Source organism: Oculina patagonica, chromosome 2 (genome assembly GCF_052425735.1).
Source record: "Oculina patagonica isolate OP01 chromosome 2, crgOcupat, whole genome shotgun sequence".
Taxonomy (NCBI): domain Eukaryota; kingdom Metazoa; phylum Cnidaria; class Anthozoa; order Scleractinia; family Oculinidae; genus Oculina; species Oculina patagonica.
Genome location: NC_135759.1, coordinates 15,356,988 through 15,372,902, shown reverse-complemented (window position 1 = coordinate 15,372,902; position 15,915 = coordinate 15,356,988). Strand labels below are relative to the sequence as shown.

Sequence of the window (15,915 nt, the reverse complement as noted above, 5' to 3'; positions counted from 1 at the left end):
TTAAAAACGATTTACCTGAAACGGCACCTGTTCCTCTGAATGTTCACAGAGATGGTGGCTTTTTCTTTGCAGCAAACTCGCCATGACCACAGCCGGATGAACACATATAGCGACCTTTACCCGTTTTCACGTGCAACCATTTTCAGAAGAAGGGAATCAAAAGATTCCCAGGCATCTGTAAAAGTCATCCGCAAACCTTGGTTGGGTAAAAACCTCACCAGGGCAGAGAAAAATCCACCTGCACCGCGATGTTCTGTTAATTTTAAAAACATACTGAGAACCTTCACAAAGTTGACATTTGTGAAAGATTTTAATTTTTTCCATGGCTGTGCAAAACATCAGTGTACGGTACGAATCATGGAACCAACATTGGACCAACATTGAACCAACATGGAACCAACATTGTCATCACCAGAAAGTAAAGCGCACATTGATGTTTTACTGCGTTTAATAGTGATTTACTCTCGATACCACCTAGTCATAATATAATCTTTTCAATTTCACATAAAATAAAAAGAAGCAATATTCTCGTCGATCTCACAAAATACCCTTCACTACCCTCAAAAGCCTACATTACTTGCAAAAATATTCGGACGTTAAAATTGCGGAAACTTTTTATCTCATTTCGGACAAATTTCAGACAAAACGTAACTCTGATTTCGGACACTTTGCTGAAACAAAGCAAATTAAATTTGCGCCTACAAAACACGAATTAGCCTGAAACAACATCAGTGAAAATGATAGTTTAACGGCACCATTAGGGTTTTACAGATACACCGACGCGAAAATAACACAAATACTAATACTATCAAGCCGTTACGTATCTAAAGCAATGTGTTTACTCTAGAGTTCCTTCCATAAAGAAAACTGAAAGCTTTGGAGCTCAAAGTGCCTTAATGATCTGCGACAAGATCATCAAAATGATCTTCTGGTTCTAGTTCCTTGATTGTGGCAGCTTCCACTATTCCTGACATCTCTAACCCCTTCCTTGCCACATCGGGTTTGTTTGTGTACTTACAAGTTTTATACTACACTGTAAATATTTTGGACGCTTAAAACTTCGGACGCTTTAAAATTTCGGACGGTTTTATTTTTAGCACTTTTTTGTCCGAAATTAAAATCGTCCGAAATTTTTTGCAAGAAATGTAGCCTAAGAGTGAAATCCATGCAAGCACGTAATTCCAGATTTTATTAAAATCACTAAACTACGGAACATTTACTGAGCAAGTCTGATCCTCATACTCAGTAGCAGGAAACCAAACGATTTTCATATCAAGTATCTCTGAACGTCTTCATGATCATTTGCCAACCTCCTTGTTTGTCAGGTTTTCGGTGAAAACCAAAGAAGGCCAGACAAAAATCCACCTGCACAGTTTTTCTCGACCGTGAAAAACGAAAAACCAAAAACTCTCCTCCTACTTAACCAAAAATGACCCACGAAATCATCAAAATAACCGCAAATTTAACACCGATTTTTTTTTCATCTGTAGCCAGGACACTGACATTCGGCTAACGTAGATATCTTCATTTTTATGAGTTTGACGGGTTCTTACCCGCGGCAAGCCTCGCCAGGGAGGAATAAAAACTGATTAAGGAATTTCTTTAGAATCTATCGGGTAAAAGAGGGCTAAAGATTTGGGCGAATGACAGCGGGTTTATCATTATTTTTGAAAATAACAAAAGACCACAATATAGTTCTAATCTATCTAAGAAAATTGTGGGGCACCGGATAACGCCAGCACAAGTTCCGTGATGATAAAACAAAGCACCATTCTATTTACTTTCTGCCGCGTGTGTTAAACAAAAGGACCATGAAGGCGTAAAAGTATTTTGTAAAATTATAAAAGACACAAAATCACAATAAACGAAGAATGTAAATTGCTGAATTCTCATTACACGAAAAACGTTTATGGAAAACCTCATCTACGGCTATAACGTAAACTGAGTTTCGCGATAAAATGAATGGCTTATTCAAATTTCACGTAAAAGAAAAGTGGCCATCTCGACCGACACGAAAACATCCTTTACCAGCCACAAGCACAACCTGAAAGTGAAATGCATGCAAATTAAACAAATAATCCCAGATAATGCTAACGGTATTGTGCTCCTTGAAAAACTAAACTTAAACAAGTCTGATATTCCTCTCTCAAGCTTAGAAACTCAAAGAATTATTTTCTATAAACGTCTTCTACCAACTTATTTTTCCGATCCATTGGTAAAATATTAAGAAGTTACTGAATAGGTTTAGCGTGTTTTGAATTATAAAATAATGTAACTTGGTCATCTGTCTAGAATGTCGGCTAAGCGTTTAGTAATTGATGAAGAACGTCAGCGTGCGTAACAAGATGACATTCTTTTTTCTATATTTGTTCAACAGGTCACAATAATTCCCTGTTGTGCGAAGAATATTTAAGTTTCGAATTGCGTTATCTAGCTTGGTTGACTAGTTCAATTGTTTGTGTGTGTCAGCCATTTGAATTGGGAACCTGTTATTTTGCGGGAGGTAAGCAAATCGACTGTATATAATTTTGATTTCATATCGGTAAAAAGCCACTTTTTGAGAGCCATCGAGGCAAGCTAAAAAAGAAGAAGAAGAAGAAGAAGAAGAAGAAGAAGAAGAAAAAGAAGAAGAAGAAACGGAAGATATTCACAAAATCGAAAAAGGTAAGCGCTCTTTTGTGAACTAATTGAGCCATCTAATAATGTAATAATGGCGAAATTATAAATGGCGATAATATTAGTTGTACGCTAAAGCAGTTTCTACTTATTTTTTCAACAATGAGGTGCGATTTTAACGCAAAAGTCAACAGTTGGCTTCTTCGTTTATACAGAAAAGGAAAAATAAACTCATTTGCTAAAATAATAAATACTTTTTACTTTATTTTAAATTGATCAGGACGTTTATCAATATTGTTAGCAATCGATCGTGGTGGTCTATTTGCAAATCGGCGAATCTGGATTCTTCGATAGCGCGCGTGCTGCCCTTGAAAGGAGAAAATACTCATCCCTTTTAGATTAACAAATTACTCAATGCTACCCTTATAATGTCCATGTTCCTCGCTGATTTTTCAATCACAGAAAACTCGGTTTCTCATTCAATGAAAGAAAAATATAGCTCAGATAGTTTGAGATTAAACGTTCGACTTAAGAGTCTCTTTAAAATAATTCAATGACTTTAATGAATTGTAATTGTTGCGGAATGAAATTATAGTGTTTGGTTTTCTGTTTAACATAAGAAACGGAACTTCACGTGGAACTGTTATGTGGAAATACTTTCACTGATCTTCAGGACATGGTTGATCTTTATATCTATTCTTACATCGTAAACCTCTGTATGAAACTTTTTCTTGGAAGTTCCTGAATTGCAATAATTTAATTTCCATTGTTAAAGATCACTGATTCTATTGCGGCCATTTTGGGGTGGATAGAGTTTTGTTTTAGTTCAAAACTATCATCTTTAATTTAACACTGACATCGGTAATTGCCTTTATGGCTTTCTGACTGGCTCACACATTTCGGTAAACCTTCAATATCCAGAGTTTTATTTTTTCAATTTTCAACGTTTTGTTCGTTGCGACAAAATAAATTACTTAAGATGGCTGTCAAAAACAAACCAAACGAAAATGTTTAACGCATATCACTTCCAGCGGGTAAACCTTCAGACCAGCCAAAAACATGTTAGCGACGAAGCGGCATTTTTCCTGGTAGACAACTTTGGAGAAGATTTATCGAGGATTAGTTACGAAAAAAATATTTTCTCTCGCCCGCTTTCTTTCCGTGTTTCAGTCAACATAGAGGGTGTACAACGCGCCGTTGACTTTGCCACATTTTCAAGCAATCGCTTTAGTCAAACACGGTCTAACTTGATTCAGTGTTTTCTTCGTTGAAGTCGCTAGCTTACTTGAAACCTATGTAAAATTCCGAAAATCTCGATTTCGTTTACGTTTTGTTTTAATTTTAATTTTTGCGTTGTTCTTTGCAGCATTCTCTCTTTGGCGAGACCAGAGAAATGACTTTTAAGACGATTACTATCGTGCTTATATGTTTCAATTTATTTACAGGTAAGTAAACTGTTTATTTTGGTGGGGGTGGATCCAACATCTCGGTACCAGGACTCAAAATGTACTGATTGGGTTAGTTTATCATCGATCCCCCACTGACCAACGGCCAACTCATTTCATAGAAATAGAATTAAGAAATAGAAGACATGTTTCGTGTTTCTATCGAGTTATAGAAATACGAGTGGAAGTTTGGGAGAACGAGAAATGCTGTGGGAACACGAGTCGATAGACGAGTGTTTCCACAGCTTTTTCGAGTTCTCCCAAACTTTCACGAGTGTTTCTATAACTCGATAGAAACACGGAAAACATGTTTTCTATTTCTTTTAGAAAACAGCACAAAGAAAATAACGCACATCAAAGTAATATTTAGCGCTTTATTTAACATCAAAACGTAGATTCTCTTCACCTCGCGGTTTTACGTCATGAACATAATCAACCAATCATAGTAAGGGAGTCGATGAACAGAAATAAATCAACTGTTCAACATTTGCTTATTCAAGGCTAAAATTCACCGTTTTTTGGCCAAACAAACAAAGAAAACAGGCCCCAAAGTTAACGTAATTATGAGGAATAACTAAGCCGATGGTTTAACTGAAGTCAAGCACTGGGAGGAGCCAAGAATTGTGGTTTTATTTCGCTTCAACGACCTAACCGAATGGTTTGACGACCGACGCTGCCGATCGAGCGACTCGAACCTTGGAGGTGAAAGTGCATTATTTTTCTGTTAAAAGAAGTTTGACTCGGCATTCTGGACGAATATCTTGTCCTGTTGAGGAGCTGTGAATAGTTCTGAAGTGCTGCAAAGCCTAGACTGGAGTGAAGTTGCGCCAATTCATATACTTCTTTGAAAGGTCAGCCGCTTCGATAATTTCTTTCACAGACTATTTTTGAATGTGTAGCGGGCTCTGTAAACATCTTACTCGCTTGTTTTCAAGTGTGCAAATATTTTTTTAGTCTCAACCTGGTTTTTGTCAGCTGTGACATTAAAATTTGGCACAATTCTTAGTTGTTATTTTTGCATTGCTTATTTCAGCGCCGTGAATATTGATTGCCGTGTCTACGACAACTGTCTGTGTCTCCATCGAGTTATAGAAACACAATTTTTAACCAATCAGCGCACGTATTTACTTTGTGCTATTTTCTAAAACACTATAACATTGGCTGAGATTTCATCCTTAATTTTTAAGATTGTAGCCAAGCTGGGAAGGTCAGACGAAGCGTTGAAAACAACAGCGATGCATCTGGCGACAACCCCGTGACTGAAAATGAGCAACAGACGTCTACGGCCGAAAAGAATCAAAGAAATCCTTCATCCCGGAAGTTGAATGAAATGACAAGAACAAACAGCGGTGAAGACGATGTTGCAACTAACCAAGGTGATATATTTTCGGAAAACACAGTTGGAAAAATGGTTATAAATACATGTATTAGTTATTTAGCTTTTCTCTCCCTTTTTCTCTCTATTTTCTCTTTTTTTTTTTGACTTTTTTGACGTCACATTGGTTCAATGCGTTGCAAAAGCGTTGGTGTTGCAACAACTGGGCACCTGTATGATGTCAAATGACCTCAAATCCCTAAATGGCTGACATTTCTCTTTTTCTTCGACATTTCTTCACCATTCCCCTTTCTCTCAAAAACAACGATGCAGCCATTCGCTCTAACGGTCTCTACCCATTAAGCTGTGTTTTTACATGATATGTTATTCTGGTTAGATAACTCAATAACATTAACTGTATGTAAAAACAACAGGACAACAAGAGACAGAAAATGGAAAGGAGGAGGGAGAGAAGGAGGAGGGATCCGGAGTACAAAAGCGCGCATTACCAGCAATAGCTATGTCTCTTCTGAAGAATCCAAAAGTACAAGAAGCTGTTATTGAGAAAGGGATCGAAGTGGCAGGCAAATTAGTGGACAAACAGCTCAAAATTATTGACGAGGCCCAAGAAAAAGCCGAAAATTTTCTGAAGAAAGAGGTAATATGTACTGTATGTTCATTCTGTTTGTTCCAAAGTTCTAAAACCACCGTCGTTACTGATTTATGTGTTGTTGTTCAGTTTTAAGTTTGGTAATTTCCATTATTCTGGTGTGATGGTAAATATGAATACTATACAAATGTATATAAAACAAAGGAATATACCAGATTGTACCAGGGGGTAAACTTAAACCACAACTTATATAATTATGTACTCAGACAATCCCTTTACAGTTTTCTTGATGCACGCGCCACAGCCTACATGTTCACTTTTACTACTTTTGCCATTATTGACAACTCCACCATTCTTGTGATGTTTAACTTAAAGGGGCTATGTCACGCAATTTTAGGCAATTTTGGCACTGACCAACTGTTCATAGAATGAACTGGAATATCACAATAACGGTTTAAAACTGTAGAATAACTTAAAAGAAACACAGAAAGGCAAAAAGGGGCATGGATGGGCAAAATTTGAGGAGATTTAAACGGATTGCGTTTGGGTAAACTTGAAAAACGTCGGCCCGACTTCTTTCAAGTTTATCTCAATTTGTATGAAAGTGTCATTTACAGTGCTCGAAAATCATCCTTGTTTGTTATGTGGCAGTGTTTTTGCCAGTAAGTGGCTTTTGCACTGCCAATTTAAAGTTTACAGCTCTTAATTAACGAAAGTAATCAGCATCACCTAAAATACCGTGTTATAGCCCCTTTAAGTTTGCTGGGGCTGGAGAGGAAGAACTTTGTCAAAGCACTAACGAGGAAGTTAGGGGTTAACAATCATGTTTTGGTAATACTCAGGGTGATCTATTTTAACGCGTACCATTAATTTTCAAAAGTAGCGAGTTAGCAAATCCCGAAAGTAAAGCCTTCGAAAAGAAGTTACCTAAAACGCAACTTGCCTTATTGTGAGAAGCAGTAGAAATACAGACACAACACTGATCCTTATCAAAATGATATGATATTTGTTTTAGATGTCCCTCATTCTGGAAATATGTTGCTATTTTTGATGCAATATAAATTAGTTTCATTTTCTATATATTGAAATTGTGTAATACGCGTTTTAGCTACGGGAACTTGAAAGTAGCGTTAGGATAGAAAAAGGCTGCTAAATCCGAAAATAACGAGGGTGGCTACTTTAAAATCAGCAATTGCTACATAATATGACACCTCTTAGGGTGTGTTTTCAGAGTAGGCCGCAATAAACATCAACCGGTTTCAATAAATTACTTTTTGCCAGATTAAACGTATCATATCGAATCTATGACATGTATTATTTTTATTGTATTTGTTTCTATAGATCAAGTTAGACATAGAGCCTGACAAATCATGGGCAACCGAAAGCATGTATGTCCCACCAGGATATCACTTTCAATCGTCAATCACTGATGAAGAATCGGCTTCGAGCAAAGAAGCTCCTGATGTCCCGTATGTATATCCAGCAGGCATCGGGAGCGTGATGATGAACGGTTGTTACGGGAAAAATTACAGTAGTACTGATCCTTGTTATAACTCCAGAGCGAACTCGGCTGTATGTTGGGTAAGTGCTATCCAAAGAACACCAAAGAAACTGTATGTCTCAGCAATTTAGAACTATTTGTGTCGAGAATGCAAAATGAGAACGTCGCTCAAACATTAAAGTTAAGACAACAACTGAAAGGGATGCGACTCCTAGGTGGTGTTTGCAGGTGGTTCAGAAGTAGCCTTTTCCAGGCCTAGTAACATTCCATAATCCGTAATTCTAAAGGACAGTTTACACAAGCAATTTTTATGTGAAAATCTTTATTTGCTCCTGTAGACGAAGAAAGTTGGCCAATTGTTATGTGACAAGTACATTTGCTGTAAAGCTGGCGTGTTAGCTTTTATGTGACAAATAAAAGTTGTCACATACGAAAGATTCCTCGTGTTGACGATGTCACATAAAATGTGGCAAATTTTGCGACAGCCTTGGTTGTCCCCAATCTCTCACTGGGCACTATGCACGCTTTGTTTCTGCGTATCTCTGCTGTCCGAAGTCATTAATGGCCCACTAAACTTAAAACCGTTGACAAATAATTGTTGTGAAATTTACACGATCAAATATATTTGACACATAAAAATGTGTAAACCCGGCTTAAAGGTTTTTGGCAACTTGCATTGCAAACTTTTGAAGTATTTCTGGACTGAAAAAGGCTCAAACGATATTATCATTTATAATAATGTTTTGACTAATACCACCAAAAATCACAAAATAATTAGCAAGAAACTGGTTAATGATTTATTCATCTCCACAGAACCAAATTGATGGAGCAGCATTCTTAGGTGTTGGGTTTGACGGTCGAGGAAAGTACAGTCCTGAATCAAGAAAGATGAGCATTGTACAGAGAAACTGTAAAAACAAAGCAACGTGAGACAACATTAAAAACATTAAAGTCCCCGTCATTTTAGTTACTCCAAATTCACCAAGCCTCGTTTATACACAGTTCCTTTCAAGCTTGGCATGTTGGCATCTTTGTTTTTTTATTTCTGTGTCAATAAATGTCGTAACGTAGTTATAGATTTTAAGGCTATGCAAATAATAATAATAATAATAATAATAATAATAATAATAATAATATATAGATTTAGGCACGCCTAAAAGCGGAGCTCCCCATTTATTTAATTTTCACTGGAGCTTACAATGTTTTCATTCTAGTGAATAAGCGGCCAAAGTACTAATGTTTAAGGCGGTTTATAGGTGCAAGACAAATTTAAATAGCTCACGGTTAAACTGAATGTCAGCAGTACGACAAAAATAATAATCTTAAAGTGGGGCAAAATCATTACTCATGGCACGAAAAATTACTTTAGAGTACAGTAAATTATCTGCTTTCTAGCAATAGAAAATAGTTTCGCGATCCTGTTATAGTTTCGCAGCAGTTTAGTAGACTCCACAATATCTATTACATTGATATAGGATATATTCAACGTGCATTACAGAGTCTGTCGGATTAGCTTAATCGGTATGGTGCCAGTCTGCGGCTCGGGAGGTCGTGAGTTCAAATCCCAGAGGGTCAAGTTTTTTTTTTTACCCCGTAGCAATAAAATGGTTTGTTTATTATATCAACCCGATTTAGCTTTCGAATGCTCCTTCATGTACGATGCTGGCTTTACAGATAGACACGAAAGTCATCGATCGATTATGGCTCTCAATGTCCACTTTTTTGGCGGTCGATTACTTTCTACACGTAATTTTCAGCCACATTTTGTTTCATTGCTTCTTGTTTTTCTTTTCAAACCTCTTTAAATTTTAAAGGCCGCCTTTATACGGCCGCCTTTATACGGCCTTCTTCTTTCTACCATCAAACTATGGCCGCCATGTTGCGCGACTCCGTACGCCATACGTACGCGCCCGCGAACCATGCCGCTATCCATGTTGACCATGAAAACTCATTTCGATAGTGTTCCTTCTTTCATGGTTATGGTGCTACGCTTAGGAGCTCCGCTAATAATAATAATAATAATAATAATAATAATAATAATAATCAACTTTATTTATAGAGGGTGAACACATAACAGTAAAAAACTGAAAAACCAGTGGCCCTCTAAAAATTACAATCAAGAACTAAAAATAATACTAAAAATCTAACAATCTAAAATTACAAAATTTAGGTAAAAATACGCTATAATATAAAAACTAGGTAAAAATTACTCTAAAATGACGAAATTGATATAAAAGAATTAACTAAAAGATAAAATGATCTAAATGTAGGGCTTAAGGATCATCGCAATGACCTTAAAATTGTCCTTGTTGTAAGACATTGTCGCTGTAGTAACAGGTGTAATTAAGTAGGTAGGCGAGTGTTTCGTTTAATAAAGTCGGCGTTGTAGTTGTTTTGGTAAATAGTAAGTAAGTAAGTAAGTAAGTAAAGTCTTTATTTAACGAGGGTAGCACTAAAATAGCATAAAAACACTAACAAACCAGTGGCCCTCAAATACAATACAAGTTTCGATAAAGGTATTGCTTGTGATCTGTTTGCAACTTAGAAGAAATGTATTAACCCCAAGCCAGTGTGCTAACACAAGTTATCCTTTTTCAGTTATGACGGTTTTGATGTACCCGACACAATGAATGTACATGGAATTTATGACACATCGGCTTCAATGTACACCTTTCAAGGACAAGAAGAGTACAGTACTTTTCTTCAGCAGGAGGCTGGCGTATCTGGTTCTTATTTTGGCTTTTACGCTGGCGTGAAGGAGGCCTGGGGAAGCTCTTCAGCCGAAACAAAAGACAGTTTTTTGGCGTTACTTGATGTCAACATTGAGAGGTATGTAGTGGTTCATTTATTAGAAGACGTTAGGATTAAGGAAACACTCATTTTTTGTGGGTAGGGAGGGGAGTTTGGATGGGGAGAGGGGGGCTGGTGAGAATTGATATATTGCCCCACTAATATATAATGACTCCCTTCTAACCACAAACTTATACCTGCCCCCTCCTCTCCCTCGTGATCTTTAATTTATAAGATGACCCGACCACCTCTCCCTTTGAAAGGAATAAAGTAAAGAATACAAACTACACCCAAAAAGGTGACATTGCTTTGACTGTGCTGTTTTGCTGTAAGTGGAGGTTACCTGTATTTGCAACTAAATAGTTGGTGGGGTTGAGTTAATGCTGTTGGGTACATAACAAAAATGGGGGCATCGGGGTCACACCGGACAATTAATGAACCTCAGAAACTCTATTATAGATTAGTAGTTCATATAGTGTGTTCGTCCAGGTGTGATAAGTTCTGACAGGACCTGTTGTTGGTGACTGATTTTTCGGCAACCTGAGTAGAAGTCATCTTCAGAGTCACTTGACTCTGAAGATATCTTCCGCTCAGGCTGTCGAACTATCAGTCACCAAAAAGAGTTCTTTTGAGAACTATTCTTACCTAGACGAGCACATTATATGAACTACAGATCCGGCATTGTAACACTGAAGGTATATATCGTGTGGCCTCACTCTATCAGTTTCGGTTACTTCCCCATGCATATTTAAAGCCATATTTCCGGGGGCATGCCCTCTCAAATTTATGGTTGACATTTCCGACAGCAAAGAGTTCTAAGTGTTGTTTGGTTTTAAGGTACGAGATATTCATGGACGAAGTCAAGCCTAGTGACCTCAGTCTTAATTTCCTGAGAGAGTTCATGGAGTTGCCACTATCGTACTATTCACCAGGCGCTCCCATAAAGTATCGTAAGTAGTATTATGCCTAAGCCACCAACTGACTACTAAACGAGGGAATCATATGACGGGCTCCTCGAACTTACATTTATCGTAAATAACCTTTTGTACTGATAATACATAAACCACAAACTTTTAATTTTAACATTTTAAAATTGAAACAATGTTTCTGTCGAGGACATATATGGGCTATCATTCTTCAACGCAAACAGTAATTTTAATTACGTTGCAACGTATGTTAACACTAAGAAGAAGTGCCCCAATGTCTTATCTGGGTCGATATTAATTGTCATCTATAGCTATTAATTTTAACTTCAATTTCTATAATTACTATTTTTACAGAGGAATTCGTTGAACGGTGGGGAACACATTACATCAAATCAGCAAAATTCGGGGGACAGCTTGAAATTCGTAAAACCATGGATAAACAAACTGCTCAGTCGAAGACGCACTTTTCAATGAAAATGGAAGCGGAATACAAAAGTCTTTTTGCAAGCGTCGGCGCTAGTGCTTCCGTTGAAAAAGGCTACGAAGACAAAAGTGCAACCCAAACTACGTCTACATCGGTGATGGCCCAGGGAGGAAGCCACGAAGTTGCTTCAATCTTGTCAGATGTTTACTCGCCAACATTTAAAACCGAATTTAAACACTGGTTGACAAGTATTCCATCGTACCCAAAACCCTTTAAGTTCCGCATGGGTCCCATTGCCGACCTGGTGAATTTTCGCGCGGCGGACCTATTTCCAGACGAAACTGTAAATTGGGGTTGTGAAGGTTACGTCACGGCATTGAAATCCGAAAGAAATGAAGATGGAGAACTGGTGAAATACTATGAAATTACTGAGGGTGATGAGGTGAAGAAGAAAGTATACTGCCCCTTTGACAGCCGTGGTGGATTGGAGCAGGCCATAACAAGAAGACGGTCGAGTCTTCACAGAGCCATTGAAGTTTACATGGAAGAGGTATATCTTAAAAGCCGTTTTTGGTATTTATTGTTAATTGTTTATTTTGTGTATGAAAAAGCACTGAAGACATTTTCTGGACAGATTTCTGCGCGGTATCACGAGTCGCATACGTTGGAGAAATAAACTGTTCCTTTGATTATTCCAGTAGATTTGACAATTACACATCATTGCAATTATCTAGTATGTACAGGTATGTATGTATCTGGTATGTTTTTATTTTCGGAAAATGTCATCATCATTCAGTTCTTTTCGTGCCAGTAGGTGCATAAGGCCACAACGTTCTGTCCTGTTCCTTATGGATGTCCTTGACTATCCCTCCTGCAGTACTCCAGTCACTCCATCCCAATTTTCTTCTATCTGTTTCCCTGTCCTCCTTTAGGTCATTGTAGGTCTCCCCATTGCCATTTTACCTTGTTGTCGTCATCCTAACGCCACCTTAACGCCACCATGCAGTGACCGTGTGAAGCGTATGGCCACGAGCTTTGTCATCTGTTTATACCATAAAACGTATCATTTAGATTTTCGTTGTAGATTTGGTAGATGGGCTAAGTTGGAGCTAGTTATTGCTTAATGCATTTTAATTGGAGACAGAAACTTTTCCCTTTGTGTAGGGAAACGCACCTCATAAGCTATGTGTGTAATAAACAATTTCTTTTATGTAGGGCACAATTTCCATCTCAGATTTCGACCTCCAGTGTCCAGAAGGGGAGTCAGTAACAGAGACAGAGGCAGTGACAGAAGTCGCGTCCAGTGATAACGCTGATACAAAAGATGTGATTATCGTCAAAGATGTGCCTAAATGGAAATCAATGACAACAACCAAGATGCCATTCAAAGTTATAATCGACATGAAAGAAGACCTGAAAGATTTACAGAACGGAGACGTAGTAATTCCTAAGAACATGGCGCGTCACATTCGATTCCTTGACAATCGCTGGTTCACTGATGACGAGAAAAAGGTTGTTCACCTTTACAATGGCTTTAACAATGGAGGTAGTGGCGACCCTAAAAATAGGAAAATTTCCGTTCTTGGCCTGGTGCTTAGCTTCGAGGAAAAGACGGGTAGACTTGTCCTCACTGACAGCGACTTTCAAGCATCCAAGAAAATCTTTCCAGATTTACGTTCCAGCATGAAGGGTTCAATTATTGGGCAAGTGGAGGCCGATCAAGGGAAAGCCGCTTGGCGTCGCTCAAAGTTGGTAGATGAACCTCCCCTTGCTCCTAAAATAAACACATGCAAAGTTATGTTCTCAAATGCATTGCGCTTTGATCCAACAAAAGGAAAATGTTTACATTTCACGGCGATTACAGAAGGAACAATATATGTGATGTTTGCTGTGTCTCCAGCAAAACCAAATTCGCAGTACGTTGTTCGTATAGCTAACGACAGGGTCGACATATACAAGGTATTGTACAGTTGTTTTTCAGTAGTTAAATTTCTTTCTTAGGTTGTGAACAGGCATTGACAATATTTTTCTACCAGAAATTTTAACACATCAGTTTTCATGGCATTTCCATGCAGAAGAACAATTTTCCCTCTGTGATTAAATCGATTTTGGTGTAAGGAGTAACTGTTCAAAAAAGGGTTAGTCCTTTTAAGGTGCAGAGAAAGTTTATACCACTAACCAGTCTAAATAAGTCCATTATCTAAGAAAGGTGTTTTTCAGGGCGGATGAGATCCAATGAAAATTTGATCTTATTTTGAAGCTATCGATACGGGGAACGAAGCAGCCGTTATTAGGTGTTACAGTTGAATCCCGATAACTCGAACCTTCAAGGGAAATCGAAAAAGGTTCGAGATATCGGGAGTTCGAGTTATCGAGGGTAAAATTAGTAAGAAAATGACCTGGAGGGGAATCGAAGAAGGCTTGAGTTAGCGGGAGTTCGAGTTACTGAGGGTTCGAGTTATCGGGATTCAACTGTATCTTTAATTGATTTATGGCATCGATTTGAATCGATTGGCCGAACCAAATCAGAGCAAAAGTCAAGTCCGAGTCAAATTTCCGAGTTGCGTTACTTACGATACAACGTATGGTGGTACCCTTTCGATTAACTGTGAGCTCACCTTTTTCAAGCTGATGTTATTTAAGCTAACTGGAGTGCCATTCAATTTACCCAGAGTGCTATAAGTGGGGCCAAACCGACGTGTTATTTATTTCGAAGCTAAAAAGGCCGTCTCCCCATTATGTTTGAATACTCGAAGGGTAGTTGACCAATTAGCAAGGACTCGGGCATTTAACCCGCCGGTATACAGTAACGGATAAAATTGCTTTAAAGAACAGACAAAAAGCATTGACATCATTCCGAGACTATTGGAAAACAATAACCGAGGATGACAATCTCAGAGACGCAAGACAGCACTTTGCCTGATATGTAATGAATAAATCAATCAAAAACTATTCGTACTTAAAAAAATAATAATTAAAAAATTTTTACCTCAGGGAACAGAGGCAAAAGTGTATGTCGATGATGAAAGTGCTGTTGGTATTGGGACGAAATCTGTTCACCAATCGTACTTTGTCTGCGTGACTGAAGAGCCGAACAAGGCTGTTCGCATCGAATATGGAAAAAGCCCTGGAAGCTCTGATGCTGGGGACGTATTTCTTAGTTTTGGAGATGTTGAAAAAGAGGGGTCAAAGCCACTAAGCGTTCGGTTTTATGCATTTGGTATCGAGGACGTTCCTGTTAAGATAATGGATGCTCATTTGTTACAAAGACAACTTACCGAAACAAGTTGTAAAGGAGAAACGAGGGAGGACCATCCAACAGGCTTGTGCGCTGAAAAATGTCACATAACATGTGATCCAACGGCGGGTAAGACAACCATGAATATATAGATATCTTATTAACCAAGCGCGGGGGCCTTACTGGGAGAATATCCGCCTTAGGGCAGCGTGGTCCTTATAAATATAGAAAAGACGGAGGGCCATTAATCGTATACAGTGTACGTACAGTCCCAAGCACGCTTGGTTAAAAAGAGATTTATTATACAACTTTATAATTGTTATAATTTTCATTGGCTAATTTTAGTTACCGGTATTTGCCCTCTCAACTTTCTAAGTCGTGTAATAAATTAAGTTATCGGAAAGTTCAAGAAATCGAGGATTCGAGAAATCGGGATTCCACTGAATTGTTGACTTCTGTCAGTACAGCCCGTCAATCAGCAAATATCCTGCCATATTGTATAAAGAGGATATAACATGGTTGCGCGGAGATATCAAATTTATCTTCGAGATATCGATTTAAACACGAGAAGATAAATTTCATATCTCCAAGCAACCATGTAATATTCTGTTTATTATATAAACCTACTAATAACGATGTTTTTGGCTATTTTCCGAAGATTTCTGAAGATTTTCAAAATGTGATCTTACAGTCGCACGAATGTTTCCGAATATTTCCAAAAATTTCCGAAGACTTCCGAAGATTGCCGAAGATTGCCGAAGAAGATCCAAAGTTGTTTCAACTTAAAATCGATTAACTTTGGCTCATTGAGCATTGAAACAGGGAAAACTTGTCAGAAAACGTTTCGAAATCGATATCTTCACATGTGAAGATATACTAGTTATGCAACGCTTTCGAGTGGTATACTATGGAATATCCCACGAGTCACTTGTATTTTCTCGGTATACACACGAGCCTTTAGGCGAGTGTGTATACCAAGAAAATACAAGTGACAAGTGGGATATTCCATAGTATACCACGAGAAAGTGTTGTGTAACTATTTTATACCAT

General features: G+C 38.0%; 1 protein-coding gene across 2 annotated transcripts in view; it reads left to right on the top strand.

Moving 5' to 3' along the window:
• The first annotated feature begins 2,545 nt into the window (after window positions 1-2,545).
• LOC144643147 (uncharacterized) overlaps window positions 2,546-15,915 on the top strand; it is a 28,260-nt gene continuing 14,890 nt past the window's right edge. For both annotated transcript variants that reach the window (XM_078502307.1, XM_078502308.1), the window contains exons 1-11: window positions 2,546-2,664; window positions 3,983-4,061; window positions 5,249-5,437; window positions 5,811-6,034; window positions 7,328-7,567; window positions 8,301-8,413; window positions 10,086-10,316; window positions 11,115-11,227; window positions 11,558-12,177; window positions 12,843-13,586; window positions 14,622-14,994. In XM_078502307.1, coding sequence (XP_078358433.1) covers window positions 4,010-4,061; window positions 5,249-5,437; window positions 5,811-6,034; window positions 7,328-7,567; window positions 8,301-8,413; window positions 10,086-10,316; window positions 11,115-11,227; window positions 11,558-12,177; window positions 12,843-13,586; window positions 14,622-14,994 — 2,899 coding nt within the window. In that variant the 5' untranslated portion in view covers window positions 2,546-2,664; window positions 3,983-4,009. The remainder of the gene's footprint in view (window positions 2,665-3,982; window positions 4,062-5,248; window positions 5,438-5,810; window positions 6,035-7,327; window positions 7,568-8,300; window positions 8,414-10,085; window positions 10,317-11,114; window positions 11,228-11,557; window positions 12,178-12,842; window positions 13,587-14,621; window positions 14,995-15,915) is intronic.